This window comes from Acomys russatus, chromosome 19 (genome assembly GCF_903995435.1).
Source record: "Acomys russatus chromosome 19, mAcoRus1.1, whole genome shotgun sequence".
Lineage (NCBI taxonomy): Eukaryota > Metazoa > Chordata > Mammalia > Rodentia > Muridae > Acomys > Acomys russatus.
The window spans coordinates 53,160,931-53,175,227 of record NC_067155.1 but is presented as its reverse complement, the minus strand read 5'-3'; the positions used below and the strand labels follow the sequence as shown (position 1 = coordinate 53,175,227).

The 14,297-nt window shown below is 51.6% G+C and overlaps 1 protein-coding gene across 1 annotated transcript; it reads right to left on the bottom strand.

Moving 5' to 3' along the window:
• Positions 1-3,170: 3,170 nt before the first annotated feature.
• Positions 3,171-13,988, bottom strand: Hpd (4-hydroxyphenylpyruvate dioxygenase). The gene is made up of 14 exons (XM_051161531.1): positions 13,920-13,988; positions 13,775-13,801; positions 13,270-13,332; positions 12,846-12,950; positions 12,296-12,338; positions 12,072-12,154; positions 11,025-11,114; positions 9,155-9,258; positions 8,251-8,328; positions 6,724-6,886; positions 6,559-6,630; positions 5,498-5,620; positions 3,547-3,663; positions 3,171-3,471 (listed from the first exon to the last, which is right to left on the bottom strand). Exons 1-14 carry the CDS (start codon positions 13,920-13,922, stop codon positions 3,361-3,363), a joined length of 1,182 nt encoding a protein of 393 aa, XP_051017488.1. The 5' UTR covers positions 13,923-13,988; the 3' UTR covers positions 3,171-3,360.
• Between the last annotated feature and the right edge of the window lie 309 nt (positions 13,989-14,297).

Below are 14,297 nucleotides of genomic sequence, written 5' to 3'. Positions count from 1 at the left end.
GCTTGATTTTAGTGCTAAGGCTCAGGGATAGAGATTGGTTGTCAATTCTGAGCCTGTTGACCTTCCCTTTTTTTTTTTTTTTTTTTTTAAACGTTTTTCAAGACAGGGTTTGTAGACCAGGCTGGCCTCGAACTCATAGCAATTCACCTGCCTCTCCCACCGAGTGCTGGGATTAAAGGTGTGCCTCACTATGCCTGGTTTACTTTTTTTTTTTTCTTTTTAAGCCTTTGGGTATCTAGAGTAGCTAATGATCTGTAATTAAGCAAAAATCAATGCCCTAGTCATTTCATTCCATTACTTCAGAAGCTGAGGCAGGGGATCACAGGTTTAAAGCATGGGCTATGGAGTAAGTTCAAGCCCAGCTTAGACAACTTAGTGAGAACCTGCTTTAAGATAAAGCAGTATAAAAAAGGGCTGAGAGGTTGGCAAGATGGCTCAGTAGTCAAAGGGGCTTGCTGCCAAATCTGATGGCTTGAGTTTGATTCCCCAGACATGGTAGAAGGAGAGAACCGACTCCTGCAAATTGTCCTCCGCTGTGTGTGTGTGTGTGTGTGTGTGTGTGTGTGTGTGTGTGTGTGTGTGTCGCACCCATGCTGTGGTTTGCTCTGGGTAATGGGATGAGCCTCCGGGGTGTTTTTGAGAGGACTCAAACCCGGAACAAGCCTGGGCACAGTGGCACATATGCCCAGTAATCCCTGCGCTTGGGAGGCAGGCAGAGGGATGGCCAAGAGTTCTAGGCCAACAGGGCTAGCCGGATGATAGCTCAGGAGGTAAGCCTGGCCTCATTCCTCAGAGCCCACAGTGGAAGGGGAGAGCTGGCTCCTGAGAGGCTCCCTCTTGACTTCATAGGTGCTACGGTTGTGCCTTCTTACACTCAAATGCGCAGGTCACACACAAAACAATTAAAAACCAAAACAAGCCAGAGCATAAATCCAAGCAAGGTGACCTGCCTGTGATCCTAGCACCTGAGGAGCCAGGAGGATTTTTGTGTCCACGGCCAACCTGGGCTCCAAACTAAGACCCTGCTAGGAGATAAGCGTGCTGAGAGGTGAACAGTATGACCAGGGTTTTCTAGTGAGCATGTAACGTGGGATGTGACCTTGGCAGTCCCAGACGTCTGAGGGGTGCTAGGTATGTGAAGGTGCCCGTGGCTTAGTATCAAGGCAAGGCCAAAGACGACGGTATCTGTTGTAAGAACCAGGACCCCCAAATGTGTGTGTGAAATGGCCTAGCTTTCTAAAATGTTGCCTCAAATAGGGCAGGGTGGCAAATGCATTTAATCCCAGCATCTTCAAGGCAGACCCAGCTGGATCCTGGGAGTTAGCAGAGCAGCCTGGTCTACAGCAGAGAGTTCCCAGGGCAACCAGGGCTGCACCACTGTCTCAAAACAACAACAAAAATACTCGGCCATTGGAAGTCACATGGACAAAATGCGTCCAGATGTGGCCCACAAGCTGCAGGCTTGTGGCCTTCTGGGGTGGAGGATTTCTCTTTTGCATGAGCCATGGAAACAGGGAGGGAGGGTTTTTGCATTGGCTGCAGCCTGATCCTCATCTCCCGAGTTCTTTGTTTTTGTTTTGTGAGTCTCGGTGCATCATGGAGACTATCCTCAAAGGTCTGATCCTCCTGCCTCATCCTCTGGAGTGCTGGCATTACAAGTGTGTACTGCCACACCTATTCATTCTTCCCTTTTCTTAGTTCCTGATCTTAGAAGCCCTGATTTTTCCTCCGTTTGGAAAAAACAAAACAAAATAGAAGACATTCATTCAGTCCAGTTCTACCCTCATGATACCAATAGCTGCTGCTGCTGCTGCTTCCTCTTCCTCTTCCTCTTCCTCTTCCTCTTCCTCTTCCTCTTCTTCTTCTTCTTCTTCTTCTTCTTCTTCTTCTTCTTCTTCTTCTTCTTCCTTTTTGGAGATAGTTTCTCTGTGTATCCTTGGCTGTCCTGGACTCACTTTGTAGACCAGGCTGGCCTTGAACTCACAGCGATCCACCTGCCTCTGCCTCCTGAGTGCTGTGATTAAGGGCATGCACCACCATGCCCAGCTTTTGTTTTTTTCCTTAGATCAAAGTGTGCCTAGTTTTGTCATGGTGTCACACGCCTTTGATTTCCAGCCCTTTGGGAGATAAGAGTCTGTGTAGAGGCAAGCCAACCTTGAGTACAGGCCAGCCTGGTCTACATAGCAAGTTCCAGGTCAACCTGGGCTACATAGTAAGACACACCCCTGACCCCCATTCTCAAAATAAAATGAAGCCAATTTTAAGTCAATTGGTGCTCAAGAAAAGAGTGTTAGACTAAAGCAAAGGAAAAGACTCCCAAGTCCATCCCTGTGTGGTAGGTAGGCTGTGCTCTGTGGTTGAGCTGTACCTCCAGGGTTAGGACAAAATCCAACAGCTGTTGGACCCCTAGCTCTTCTCCCAGGCACCTCATTGTATCACATGAGTATGTGCGTATGAGAAAAAATGCAGTTGCACTGGGTTTTGGGACACTAGTGACTGCCACAATCAGGGTGCAAGGCAGGAGCTGAAAGGTTCAGAACCTTGGACCGGGAAAGGTATCCTGCGGTTGCTGAGGAAGGACACCGCCTCTGAAGTGCCCTGATCTGCCCCGTGTGTTCTAATGACGACACAAAGGAGGGCTCATCCTTAAAGGTTTTGTTTTGGTTTGATTTTTTTTTTTTTTTTCGGGACAGGGTTTCTCATGTAGCCTTGGCTGTCCTGGACTCACTTTGTAGACCAGGATGTCCTCCAGTGCAGATACCCGCCTGCCTCTGCCTCCCTACTGCTGGGAGCACCACCTGGCCATCTTTAAAGGTTTTAAAGCCATCAGGTAAAATGCAGTCACATTCCATCCCACCTCAGGACCTTGTCTGTTCTTTCCTCTTGTGGATCAAATGTTCACTGCGACTCAAACCCACGATCCATGTATTGTCTTAGTGGTGTCTACCGCTCTTTGAAACGGTATTTTTTTCCTTTGTCTCTATAATGTTATATATAATGTACGTGCCTTGTTCCTAGTTCTATAAATTGGTCCTACCAGCTGGGTCCCACTAAGGTCTTGTAGACACCCACATAGAGTCTTCGTGCAATGGTCTTGGCCTCCCCCTGGCGGCGAAGTGATGTCACTGCTCACCGGGGTTGGGGAGGGAGCAAACACAAGAAAAACAGTCTTGCACCTTGGGAGGGTTGCTTTACTCTGTGGCGGGAGGGTGCAGGTGAATAGGGACCCTTGCAATAAAGGGGGCGTGGCCATAATGTGGGTGGAGCCTTGGGATTGTCTGTCCCTCAGTCAGCTGGAGATGGTTGATGAGCCTCGCACCAGATGGTCGATGCGCCCAGCACTCTGGGTGTGGGCGGGGCCTACATTCCAGACCTGACTCCGTTGGTCTCCAGGTCAGTGAGGTTACCCCGTAGGGCTTGCTCCTCCTCGAAAGCCTTGAACAGAGAGTTGAAGTTGCCAGCTCCAAAGCCCTGTGGCAATAAAAGGCACGTATGAGATGGGGACCTAGCAAGCCGCCGGCGCCGTCCGCGGGGGCGCAAGTCTACCTGGTGGTTGTGGCGCTGGATGACTTCTAGGAAGAGTGTGGGTCGGTCCTGCATGGGCTTGGTGAAGATCTGTAGGAGGTAGCCTTTCTCGTCGTAGTCTACCAGGATTTTCAGCTCCTAGGGGAGAGACAGTAGGCTCCGTTAAAGGAAGGCCCGCGAAAGTCCCTCAACCACCAAGTTGCCTTTCTCCAGGAGTTCCAGCTTCCTCCGAATATGTCTCCATCCTACCCTGCCTAAGCCACCACCATGACCACTCCAGCTTGGGGGTCTGGCCTCCTTTCTCTCCACTCTCCCATAGCCCCTATCAGATATCATTAGGTGGAAACTGGGACTCTCTTCTGTGTCGTTGAGGAGAACGTAAACGTGCTGCATCTACTTTAGAAAAAGGACCTGGGAGTTTCTCAGAAGGCTGGACGTGCATCTTCCGCCCCAGAAGTGGCTCCCACTTGGCTGCTCTTGCAGAGGGCTTGAATACGGGTCCCCAGCACCCACGCCCGTCAGCTCACAACCATTTGTTACTCTAGTTGGGAGGGATTCAGTACCCGCCTCTGGCCTCCTCAAGCACATGACATATATACACACACAGAGAGACACACACTGGTGCATACCTACACAGGCTAGCCTGGTCTACAAAGTGATTCCTGGCCAGCCAGGGCTACACAGTCTCAAAAATTAAAAAGTTGATGTATTTCATGTGGCTTCTATATGCTAGTAAAGCTGTTAAAAACAAAACCGGGTCTGGGAGATGGCTCAGAGGTTGAAGCAACTGCTGGGCAGGTGTGAGGACCAGAGTTCTGAACCCCATGTAAATGTGAGGTGGGGGTGGTGACCTGCCTGTGATTCTAGCCTCAGAAAGCAGAGATGGGGTGGGAGTGGGAGGCACTGGAGAGATGGACCAGAAGTTAAGAACACTTGGCAAGCTGGGTGTGGTGGCGCACGCCTTTAATCCCAGCACTCAGGAGGCAAAGGCAGGTGAATCTCTGTGTGTTCAAGGCCAGCCTGGTCTACAAAGCAAGTCCAGGACAGACAAGGCTACACAGAGAAACCCTGTCTTGAAAAACAAAACAAAACAAACAAACAACAAGAGAAACCCACTTGGTAGCTCTTCCAGAGGTCCTAAATTCTGTTCCCAACACCTAAATCAGGCAGTTTACAATCACCTGTAATTCTAACTCTGATCCTCTGATGCCTCTGACTCTATGGCCATCTTCACACATGTGCAAACACCCACATGCAGGGACGAAAGAACAAACAGAAAGAAAAAGAAAGCAGAGACTAGTCACATCAGTGAGCTCTGGGTTTGATTGGGAACCCTTGCAGAGATCACATCCATGCGCTCTGCGTTGGAGGTGTTCTCTGGCCAGAGGCAGGCAGATCTCTGTGAGTTTGAGGCCAGCCTGGTCTACAAAGCAAGTCCAGGACAGCCAGGACTATTATACAGAGAAACCCTGTCTCAAAAGACCAGAAGGAGGAGGAGGAGGAGAAATGAAGAAGCCTCCCATGGTTTCTAGTAAAAGAAGAGAAAAACCCCAAATCATAAATAGCTGTACGAACAACTGGCCCCCCTTCACACTTCAAATGCCTTTCAGATTTCTTTCTGTCCCTCGCACACTTGGACTCAGGACTTTCGCATGTGCTGTTCTCTTTGCTATGACTGCTCTTCGAACCAGCCCTTACGTGGCCAGGACCTTCTGAGGTAGGTTTCAATTAAAGACGCCAAGTCAGAGAGGTCTCCCTCAGTTATACTTAGCAAAGCAGCCTCAAGTGGCTGTGTGGTGTCAACTGTGTCGCTTGTGTCTGACAGCTCCCCCCCCACACACACCCCGCGATCCCATAACCCCAGTACACAACTCCCATGCTGGCTGGGGTCTGGTCTGGGTTTTCACTGTATGCGTGGCCCAGTGGACTGAGGGTTCGTGTTCTTACAGCTGAGCACTGGGCAGGGCCTCACCTCCAGTATGTCCATGCTCTCTTTGACCCGGATCTTGGCTGTCTTGAGATTCTCCCGAAGCATTTTGTAGTAAGAAGACGGGACAGCCAAGAACTCCATGCCTCGCTCCCTCAAGTGTCGGATCTGTCACAGAGCAGGGCCAAGGTCAGCCTGTTTGTTCAATTACCATAGCCAGAAAGAGCTGCCGGGGGCAGGAGGTAACTGGGGGTCCCTGTTCAAGCTCCTGTGTCAGATGCCATGTGACCTCCCTATTTGTCTCTAAGCTCCACAGGACGGCAGTGATGGCTCTCATGGATAGAATGTGCACTAAGCTGGGCATCGTGGCCCACGCCTTTAACCCTGGCACTCAGGAGGCGGAGGTGGATGAGTTGACATGAGTTCGAGGCCAGCTTGGTCTACAAAGTGAGTTCAGGACAGCCAAGGCTACACAGAGAAACCCTGTCTTGAAAAACCAATAGTAGTAGTAGTCGTAGTAATAATAATAATAATAATAATAATAATAATAATAATAATAATAATAATTAGAATGTGCACTATGTGCTTGCCTTTCTTACAGGGTTTCTCTGACTGAGACACTCTCCTTGATTACCCTGTTTAGATGCGCCATAGCTGGTCTTCCACCCTCTCTCTCTCCCTACAGCTCTTACCCCTGCCCCCCCCCCCCCCCCCCCCCCCCCCCCCGCAACCTGTCCTTTGGACCGGGACTGAATTAGCCTCCTTGAACTGTATCCATAGGCAAAGCTAAAAGGACATACGTCATCTTGTAGTCTAATATTCTTACTTCTAGAGTGAGGCACACTGAAGCCCGGAGAAGGCACTGACTCTACTGGGGCACAAAGTGTCGTACCCACAGAGCCTGGCCAAGAGAGCCTGGGCTTGCTTACACTCGGGACTGAGTTGTTCTGCAGAAGGGACTTCTCCTCAAGCATGGTGGAGGTAGCCGCGTGGGAAGCCCTGTCACCTTTCCAGGGAGACTGCCACCACCCCCTCCTACTCTACTTGGGTGAGACTGTCCCAGCAGTCGATGCAGAAGGCGCTTGGGCCAGAAACAGGCTTCTAACCGTTGTGATGATGTCTTCTGTCTTGAGAGCGATGTGCTGGACCCCAGCACCCCCATTGTAGTCCACGTATTCCTAGGGGTGAGAAATAAGGAAGGAGATCAGACCCCGCCCCTCTCCGCCTCCTAAGAGCCCTCAAACCCTCCTTCCTTGTTGTTTCCTACGCACCTGGATCTGAGACTTCTTCCTGCCTGGTGCTGGCTCGTTAATGGGCATCTTGATGGATTCCTCATAGTTGGCTACCACGATGGAGCGCAGAGAGCTGTACTCCGTGTGCACCTGTGTGTCATCCACTGACCAGAACCGGTGGAACTGCAGGTTTTTCAGGTACCTGCCGAGTGGCCAGGGGACACATCTCTGAGTGCCTGAGGAGACCCAGGGTGGAGCTAAGCAGGATCCCCAAGAAGCAACGTCACGCACATCATAGATTTGTACTCTTGACAATGTTCTTTTAGAGGGAAAGCGTCCTTGTATCAAATACAGACAGGAAGCCAGTGCCCCGTCCGAGCGTCAGGCGCTTCTGATTCAGATGAGGGTGATGTGGGTGCAATCCTACGGCTCCAGTGAGCTCCCCAACTCATTTAAATGCCACTGTGATGTTTCTTGTTTTTGTTTTGTTTCGAGACAGGGTTTCTCTGTGTAGCCCTGGCTGTCCTGGACTCACTTTGTAGACCAGGCTGGCCTCAAACGCACAGAGATCCTCCTGCCTCTGCCTCCCGAGTGCTAGGATTAAAGGCATGTGCCACCACAGCCTAGCTTGTTTTTGTTTTTCCGAGTACTGGGATTAAAGGCTTTAAAGGGCTAGGGCTAGGATGTAGCTCAGTAGTAGAGAGTTTTTGTTGGTTTTTTATTTTTAGGTTTATTTATGTATTTATTTATTTATTTTGGTTTTTCGAGACCAGGCTGGCCTCGAGCTCACAGCGATCCACCTGCCTCTGCCTCCTGAGTGCTGAGATTAAAGGCGTGCACCACCACGCCCGGCCCCAGTAGAGAACTTTTGTAGCTGGCTCAGCTGTGCCAATTTAACATCCCAGATTAATTAGGTCGCTATTATGCAAGAGGTGGGCTTTGGTATGTGGAAGCGGTTAGTTCTCAATAGTTGAATAACTCCCAGAGAGTCTTCTTGGGGAGTAGGTTTGTTCTCATGGGAGTGGGTTTGCTATAAAACCTTATTTGGTGGCACACACAAGTCCCAGCACTCCAGGACAGCCAGGTCTACATAGTGAGTTCCAGGACAGTCAGGTCTACATAGTGAGTTCCAGGACAGCCAGGGCTACACAGAGACAGACAGACAGACACATAAACACACAGACACAGACAGAAGTGTTTGGCTGTATCTTTCTCACACATAGATCTGTTTATTCAGGTAGGTGCAGCACTCCTTGAAGAAGGTAAGTTTCACTGTGAATGCATGAGTCTGTAATCTCAGTGTACTCTCCCACCACAAGGTACCTATTTTCCACTTTAGCTCAAGAACTAGGGAGGTGGGGCCTCGTGAGAGTGTTAGGTGGCTAAAGGTGTTTGCCACCAAGCCTGACGACCTGGGTTCCTCCCCAGGACCTGTGTGGGAGACACACAGAACCCACACTTACCAATTGTTCTCTGGCCTCCACACCTGTGCTATGGGATGTGCTATGGGGTGTGTGTGTGGTTGGAGGGGGCGGAGTAGTAGTGGGGGGGTGGCCAGGGACTCACCATTCTGAGGCAGATTCCATTTCCTGGTCCGGTTGGTTGCCTACAATATGGTCAATGATCTCGAGGTTGCAGCTGGGTCTAGAAGAAGGAGGGGCCGGAAGGTGAGGCGCTCAGGTGTAGTAGTGGGGCCCTGCAGTGCTGCCAGTGTAGTTAACAGAACAGCTGTTGCCGGGTGTGGTGGTGTACACCTTTAATCCCAGCACTTGGGAGGCAGAGGCAGGTGGACAGCTGTGAGTTCATCGAAGCCAGACTGGTCTACAAAGTGAGTCCAGGACAGCCAAGTCTACACAGAGAAACCCTATCTTGAAAAAACAAAACAAAACCCAAACAACAACAACACAAACAGAACAGCTGTTGTTAGCATCCTAGTCTTTTTGTTTTTGTTTTTGTTTTTCGAGACAGGGTTTCTCCGTTTAACAGCTCTGACTGTCCTGGAACTTGCTCTGTAGACCAGGCTGGCCTCGAACATCCCAGTCTTTTTTTTGTTTGGTTTGCTTGGTTGTTTTTTCTTTTAAATTTAAGACAGGGTTTCACTATGTAGACCAGGCTGGCCCCCAACTCACAGAGATCGGCCTGCCTCTGCCTTCCAAGTCCTGGGACTAGAGGTGTGCGCCACAACCACCACCTAGGTACCATCCCTGTCTTTTGATGAAGAAACTGAGGCAGGGGTGGAGCCACCTGCCTGAGGTCAAATGGTTTGGAAATGATAGCGCTGGCTTGTGATCCCAGGCAGTCTGACCAAGGGCCTAGGCCTTCATCTTCTCTGCCTCATCTTGGTGCCTGTCCCACCTTCAAAAGTTCCCCAGTAGATGCCTCCAGATGTTCTGGCCCACCAGAGAAGCCCATTCCACAGAGTGGAAAGGGGACGTGGCTTCCTACCCCTCCCACGCCAAGGGACACTCACAGTTTTGGAAGTAGGGTATCCTTGTATGTTGGGGCCTCGAATCCAGGCAAGAAACGGCCAGTGTAGTTGATCTTCTCCACCAGGGTGTGGGTGGTATCTCCATACTGGGGATTGGAAAGCAGCTGGGATCAGGGAGAGGTCCTCACCGTACTGACCCTACCCACCCTACCGAGGTCCCACTGTTTTCTCAGCACCAGCACAGGCCTGAGTTCCACCCAGAACATGACCCTCACTCTGTGCACAGTCCTTTCTGGAATACACGACTATCTGCCCTTTGTTCGGGAGTGTCTTTGCCAGTCTACCTGTAGGACCAGAGACTGTGATGCAGGGGTGCTGTTTTCATCTCCACGGCTTTACTTCTGTTTGAGGCTGAATCTGTGTAGCCGAAGATGGTCTAGAACTCATGGAGCTCCTCCTGCCTCAGCTTCCCAAGTGCTGAGCTTGCAGGCGTAGTCTATCCCCCCTGGCTTTTGCTTTCCATGGTATCCTTAGCATCTATCACAGTGCCCAGCACATAGTAAGTGCCCAGTAAAACTAACTAGGTAAAGGCATTAGATTAAATTATACTGGATGTGGAAGGCTCTTTCAATCTTTTTTCTTTTTTCTATTGAGCTAGGCCAGTCCTCTACCACTGACTTGTATCCACAGCCCTCTTTTGATTTCTTAATAACATTTTATCTTTTTAAAAAAATTTATTTGTAGCCAGGCGTGGTAGCACACGTCTGTAGCCTGTAATCGCAGCACGTGGGAAGGCAGAGGCAGGTGGTTGGTTCTCTGTGAATTCCATGCCAGCCTGGTCTATAAAGGGAATCCAAGACAGCCAATGCTACACAGAGAAACCCTGTCTCAAAAAAAAAATGTATTTGTATGTGGATGTGTAAATGTGTGGTGTGTGTGTGTGTGTGTGTGTGTGTGTGTGTGTGTGTGTGTGTGTGTGCACCTGCATGTAGAGGCCAGAGGTCAACACTTGGTGTTTCCTAATCTCTTTCCACCTCATTATTTTTGAGGTGGGGTCTCTCCCTGAACCTGCAGCCTGTTGATTCTAAGTTCCAGGGCTTTTCCTGTGTCTGCCCCCCTAGCCCCAAATGTTGGGGTAACAGGTATACATTGTCATACCTGGCTTTTTCCATGTGGACCAGGGGTCTGACCTCAAGTCCTCACATTTGCACAGTGAGCACCTTACCCACTGGGCTGCCTCCTCCCCCGCCCTCTTTTTACTTTCTAGATTTTGAGACAGAGTCTCACCGAGCTGTTCAGGCTAGACTTCTTGAGCCTAGGCACCTTGCACTTGTGATCTTCCTGCCTCAGCCTCCTGGGTGCTGAGATTGTAGGCCTTCCTCACCAGGTCAGTTTTAGCAACCTTTCAACTTAATATAACTTTGAGGGAAGTGGGACTTGTGGCTCTCTCAGTTTCCAGGTAACATGGGTGCTGCACGGACTTGCCATCCTTGTGTTGACAGTGTCCTCCTAGATGCTTCCCAGATATAAGAGGGGTCGTAGTAGAAGAGACAGAGGCACAGGGAGACTCAGTATGTAGCCAGGTCACCTGGGAGGCCCCACTCACTTCTTGCTCATTGCCACAGAGAAGAAGGTTTGCTCAGAGACACTAAGCTAGTGTGGGGTATGCTTCCTCAGATGCCGCCTTTCCCTCCCTTTTAAAGACCCCGCCCCCATTGAAGTTTATATCCTCCACTGGGGAGGATGCCTGGTAACTCCCAGCAGCTTCTTAGGCCAAGCATTATCAGAAGTCAGACGCGAGGAAGGCCACACTCTGAGACACATGGGTAGGGTGATGTAATGGGCGAGTTGGTCCTGGTGTCTCCAGGTGGGTTCCTCCAACAGTCGGGGTGGGGCACCCGAGTTCACTCACCGTCTGCAGCACAGCGAACTTCACCTTCCCAAACTTGTCTTGCTCCACCCAGGGTTCCCTCACAATTTTGGCACCCCGTTCCCGGGCTTTCTGCATGAGAGACCAAGTTGGGAGAATGGTGAGGCTAGAGCCTCCTAGACACAATGCATACTGCTCCTGCTGTGGGCTTTGGTGTAAGCCTGACACACACAAGACTTCAGCTGGGTCCTTCGGAACCATGTAACAGGTCCAGGCTCAGAGCTGTGCTTATAGGAGACAAACCACCATGTGTTACCTGAACTTTTTGAACCACCCATCTCTCCAGTCCTCAGTTTCCCTTCCTAGGAAAGGAGTGGTCACACGGGAAAATTGAGCACCATTAATTGAACACCTAGTGTGCCAGACCCTGTGCTGAGTGATCTGAACACCGGGGTCACACATTTTCTTAGCGGGGGGGCTCCCTTCTCTCCAGGAAGTGCTCATATCACAGGCCAGGCACTAGCCTAGGGGTTACTCTCTCCAGTCCTGACAGCAACATTACACAGAGGTGGCTTTGTCATCTCCAGTACATAGGCAAGGAAATAAACATGGAAAAGCCATGTGCTCAAAATCACGCAGCCGCTCACTGAACCTCTGAGCTTCCCTTTTGTTTTCTCTGATGAATTGCAAGGCATGTACATTAGGTACCTGCTCTAACACTGAGCCCAACCCCAAACCAAGGAAACGCTGCTTTTTCAAGTAAGGGTCTCATGTAGCTTAGGCTAGCCTTGAACTCTCTCGGTAGCTGAGGCTGGCTTTGAACTCCTGATCTTCCCCCCTCGAGACTCCAGGCGCTAGACCTCGTGCTCCGCGTGTGATAGTTTCAATCCGTTCCCTTTCCAACCTTTCAGCGAGGCTGATAATTTTGGAGATGTGGGCAAAGGGCTCAGAGAGCAGACACAAGGAAAAGGGTTGGGGGCGCGTGTGACTGGGATCTCAGGGGTGTGTCCCACCGGCACCCAGCCTAGACTGGTGGGGTCCTAGTGGCAGAAGCAGCAGCACTGTGTTGGTCCAGGCGCCGCCTCTCACCTGCACAATGTGCTCGCAGTCTTCCACCTCGAAGGCGATGTCCTTCACCCCATCACCGTGCTTCACCAAGTGGTCGCCCATCTCTGCGGCCGGCGGGAGAAGGCAAGCTATGGAGTTCCCAGTCCCTACGTCCCGGGGGTGTGTGGGGGGGGCCAGCCTCACCTTTGCCCCAACCCACCCGTCAGAGCCATGCCGCCCCCACCCCACTCTGTGATGCCCCTCACCTTTGTTCCAGGGGTTGAGAGCAGAACAGAGGACAAACACAATCTAAAAAGTGGGATGGGATGGGGGGGAGTGGTGGTGCGAGATTGGTGGCCAGGAGAGGGATGGGAAATTGCACACCCTCCATCTTCCCTGCCTACTCTACGGCACCCCTGGTGGGACACAAGGCTCCATGTGTTCGAGCCCTGGACCATGTGTTTCAGCTCCTTTTCTGCCTCAGTTTCCACTCCTGGTCTTCAGAGCTGGGGCTTTCCCCTGTGATAGGCATGCACTAGGTGCTCAGTGGTCAGTGCCTGTAGGACCCCCGCTACGCCATGGACCAAAGACCACATAGACTCCCTTCTTCAGCAGCCTAGGTTTCTAGATTGCTGTGGGTCCAGTGCTGGGCCAGTTTGAGGAGGGCATGAAACCAGGAAGGGTCTCTATTGCCTGGGGCATGTCTGTGGCAGCTTAGCCACACAGCTTATGGAGCCAGCCTGAAACAATAGCCAACCCAAGCCAGGCCACGCTGGAGCCTTCGCCAACCACCAAGACACTTGGGTGTATACTCACTTTCCCTTGCTTGATGACGTGGCTGACCACCTCCCGGGAGCCCGTCTCCAGGCCCCTGTAGGCCAGCGGTTCGAAGCCCATCTTATTGCAGTAGAAAGAGGCAGCCTGGGTGACACAGTGGCAAGGGGCTCAGGGCGGGGTGTGGACCAACCTGGAGATCCCTAGAAGGGACACCACCCCCCATCTTCCATCTGCCCTCTTGGTCCTCATTCAGAGACCCTCCTAGGAAGAAAGGCAGCTCTCCCCGCCCTCTGCGAAGTCCCTGCTGGGGTCTGTGGCCCTGGTTGTGTAACAGGGATCCAAAGGGCCCTGGCCTGGCCTGGCCTGGATCCTCCCCTCCCAGTAGCCAATCCCAGCTCCGGTTGGGACCAGGCCCCTTAAGGTGGCCCTCTGGTTTGTCCTCTGCCCCCTCCAGCCTTTCTACCTGCTTGGCATTGCCAACCCAGAAGGTCACAGAGTGGAAGTGGAGGAACCGGCCTCTCTCAGGCTGCAGGAGGGAAGAGGGATGAGATTGAATCCTTGGAAGTAGGTTACCTTGCCACCTCAACCCCACCCCCACCCCCCAGAACCTAGGGCAATGTTACCCACCCACCCCTATCTTTGGCTAGCCTCCTAAGACATTTCTCGTTATAGGATTTGCGCTCCTCGAGGGTCCGGAATTGGGAAATCCACACAAGAGGCCTATCTGGGGTTCGCAGAAGGAAATAAAGCTTACATGGGAACAGCATAGGTGTAAGAGCAGAGGAAGAGTCTGACCAGGTTTGTGAGTGACCGGCAGGTATTTAGAAAAAGGCTTCCTTGGGAAGCCAAGATTGAGTCCAGTTCAGTCAGTTGGAGGCATAGATGTCGCACACCCACCGATGTTTTCCCTCTGTTGACACCTTGTCTCGCTCCTAAACCAAGAGCCCTGCATTTCTTCTCCGGCTTACCTTTGGTCCTTTGTTGCTGTAGGTCGTCTGGTGGCAGGGGAGGAGGGAGAAACGCATAATGAGAGGTTATGACACAGGGAATTTTTCCCCAGTCACCATGGAACGGCACTCACAGGGGGGACTGCCATGGTCCAGACAGACTTACCATGGCTGATGGCGGCCAGTCCTCTACCAGGAAGATGGGGATGAGAAGAGAAGCCCAGGGAGGTATTGATGGAGTATTTACCACCTGGCACAGCAGGGCCCGCCCCTGGCCTGGCCTTCCTGGGGGTGGAGAGCTGGGCTAACCCTGAGCTCCTAGGCTTGGGAACCTCTGAGTCAGCTCTGGTTTCATAGGGCAGGGCAATGGTGCCAGACTCAGAGGGAGAGGGATGTGCCTCAGTCCACTGGCCAGTAGAGCAGAGCCAAGGCAACCAGCCAAGGGCACATTCTCTCTCAAGGACCCCCAGGGTGAGACTTTGATCACTTTAGATTCACAGATCTGAAAGCAAGGCCAGGGGATGTCTGATTCCTGGGTGGGGGT

What these genes read in the sequence shown, in the direction of transcription:
- Hpd (XM_051161531.1), bottom strand. An exon ending in GATACCCTACTTCCAAAACT is followed by an intron (nt 8,329 to 9,154) that starts GTGAGTGTCCCT and finishes TCCTTCTTCTAG; the next exon opens with ACCCAGCTGCAACCTCGAGA. An exon ending in CAGAAGACATCATCACAACG is followed by an intron (nt 5,621 to 6,558) that starts GTTAGAAGCCTG and finishes GCTCTGTGACAG; the next exon opens with ATCCGACACTTGAGGGAGCG.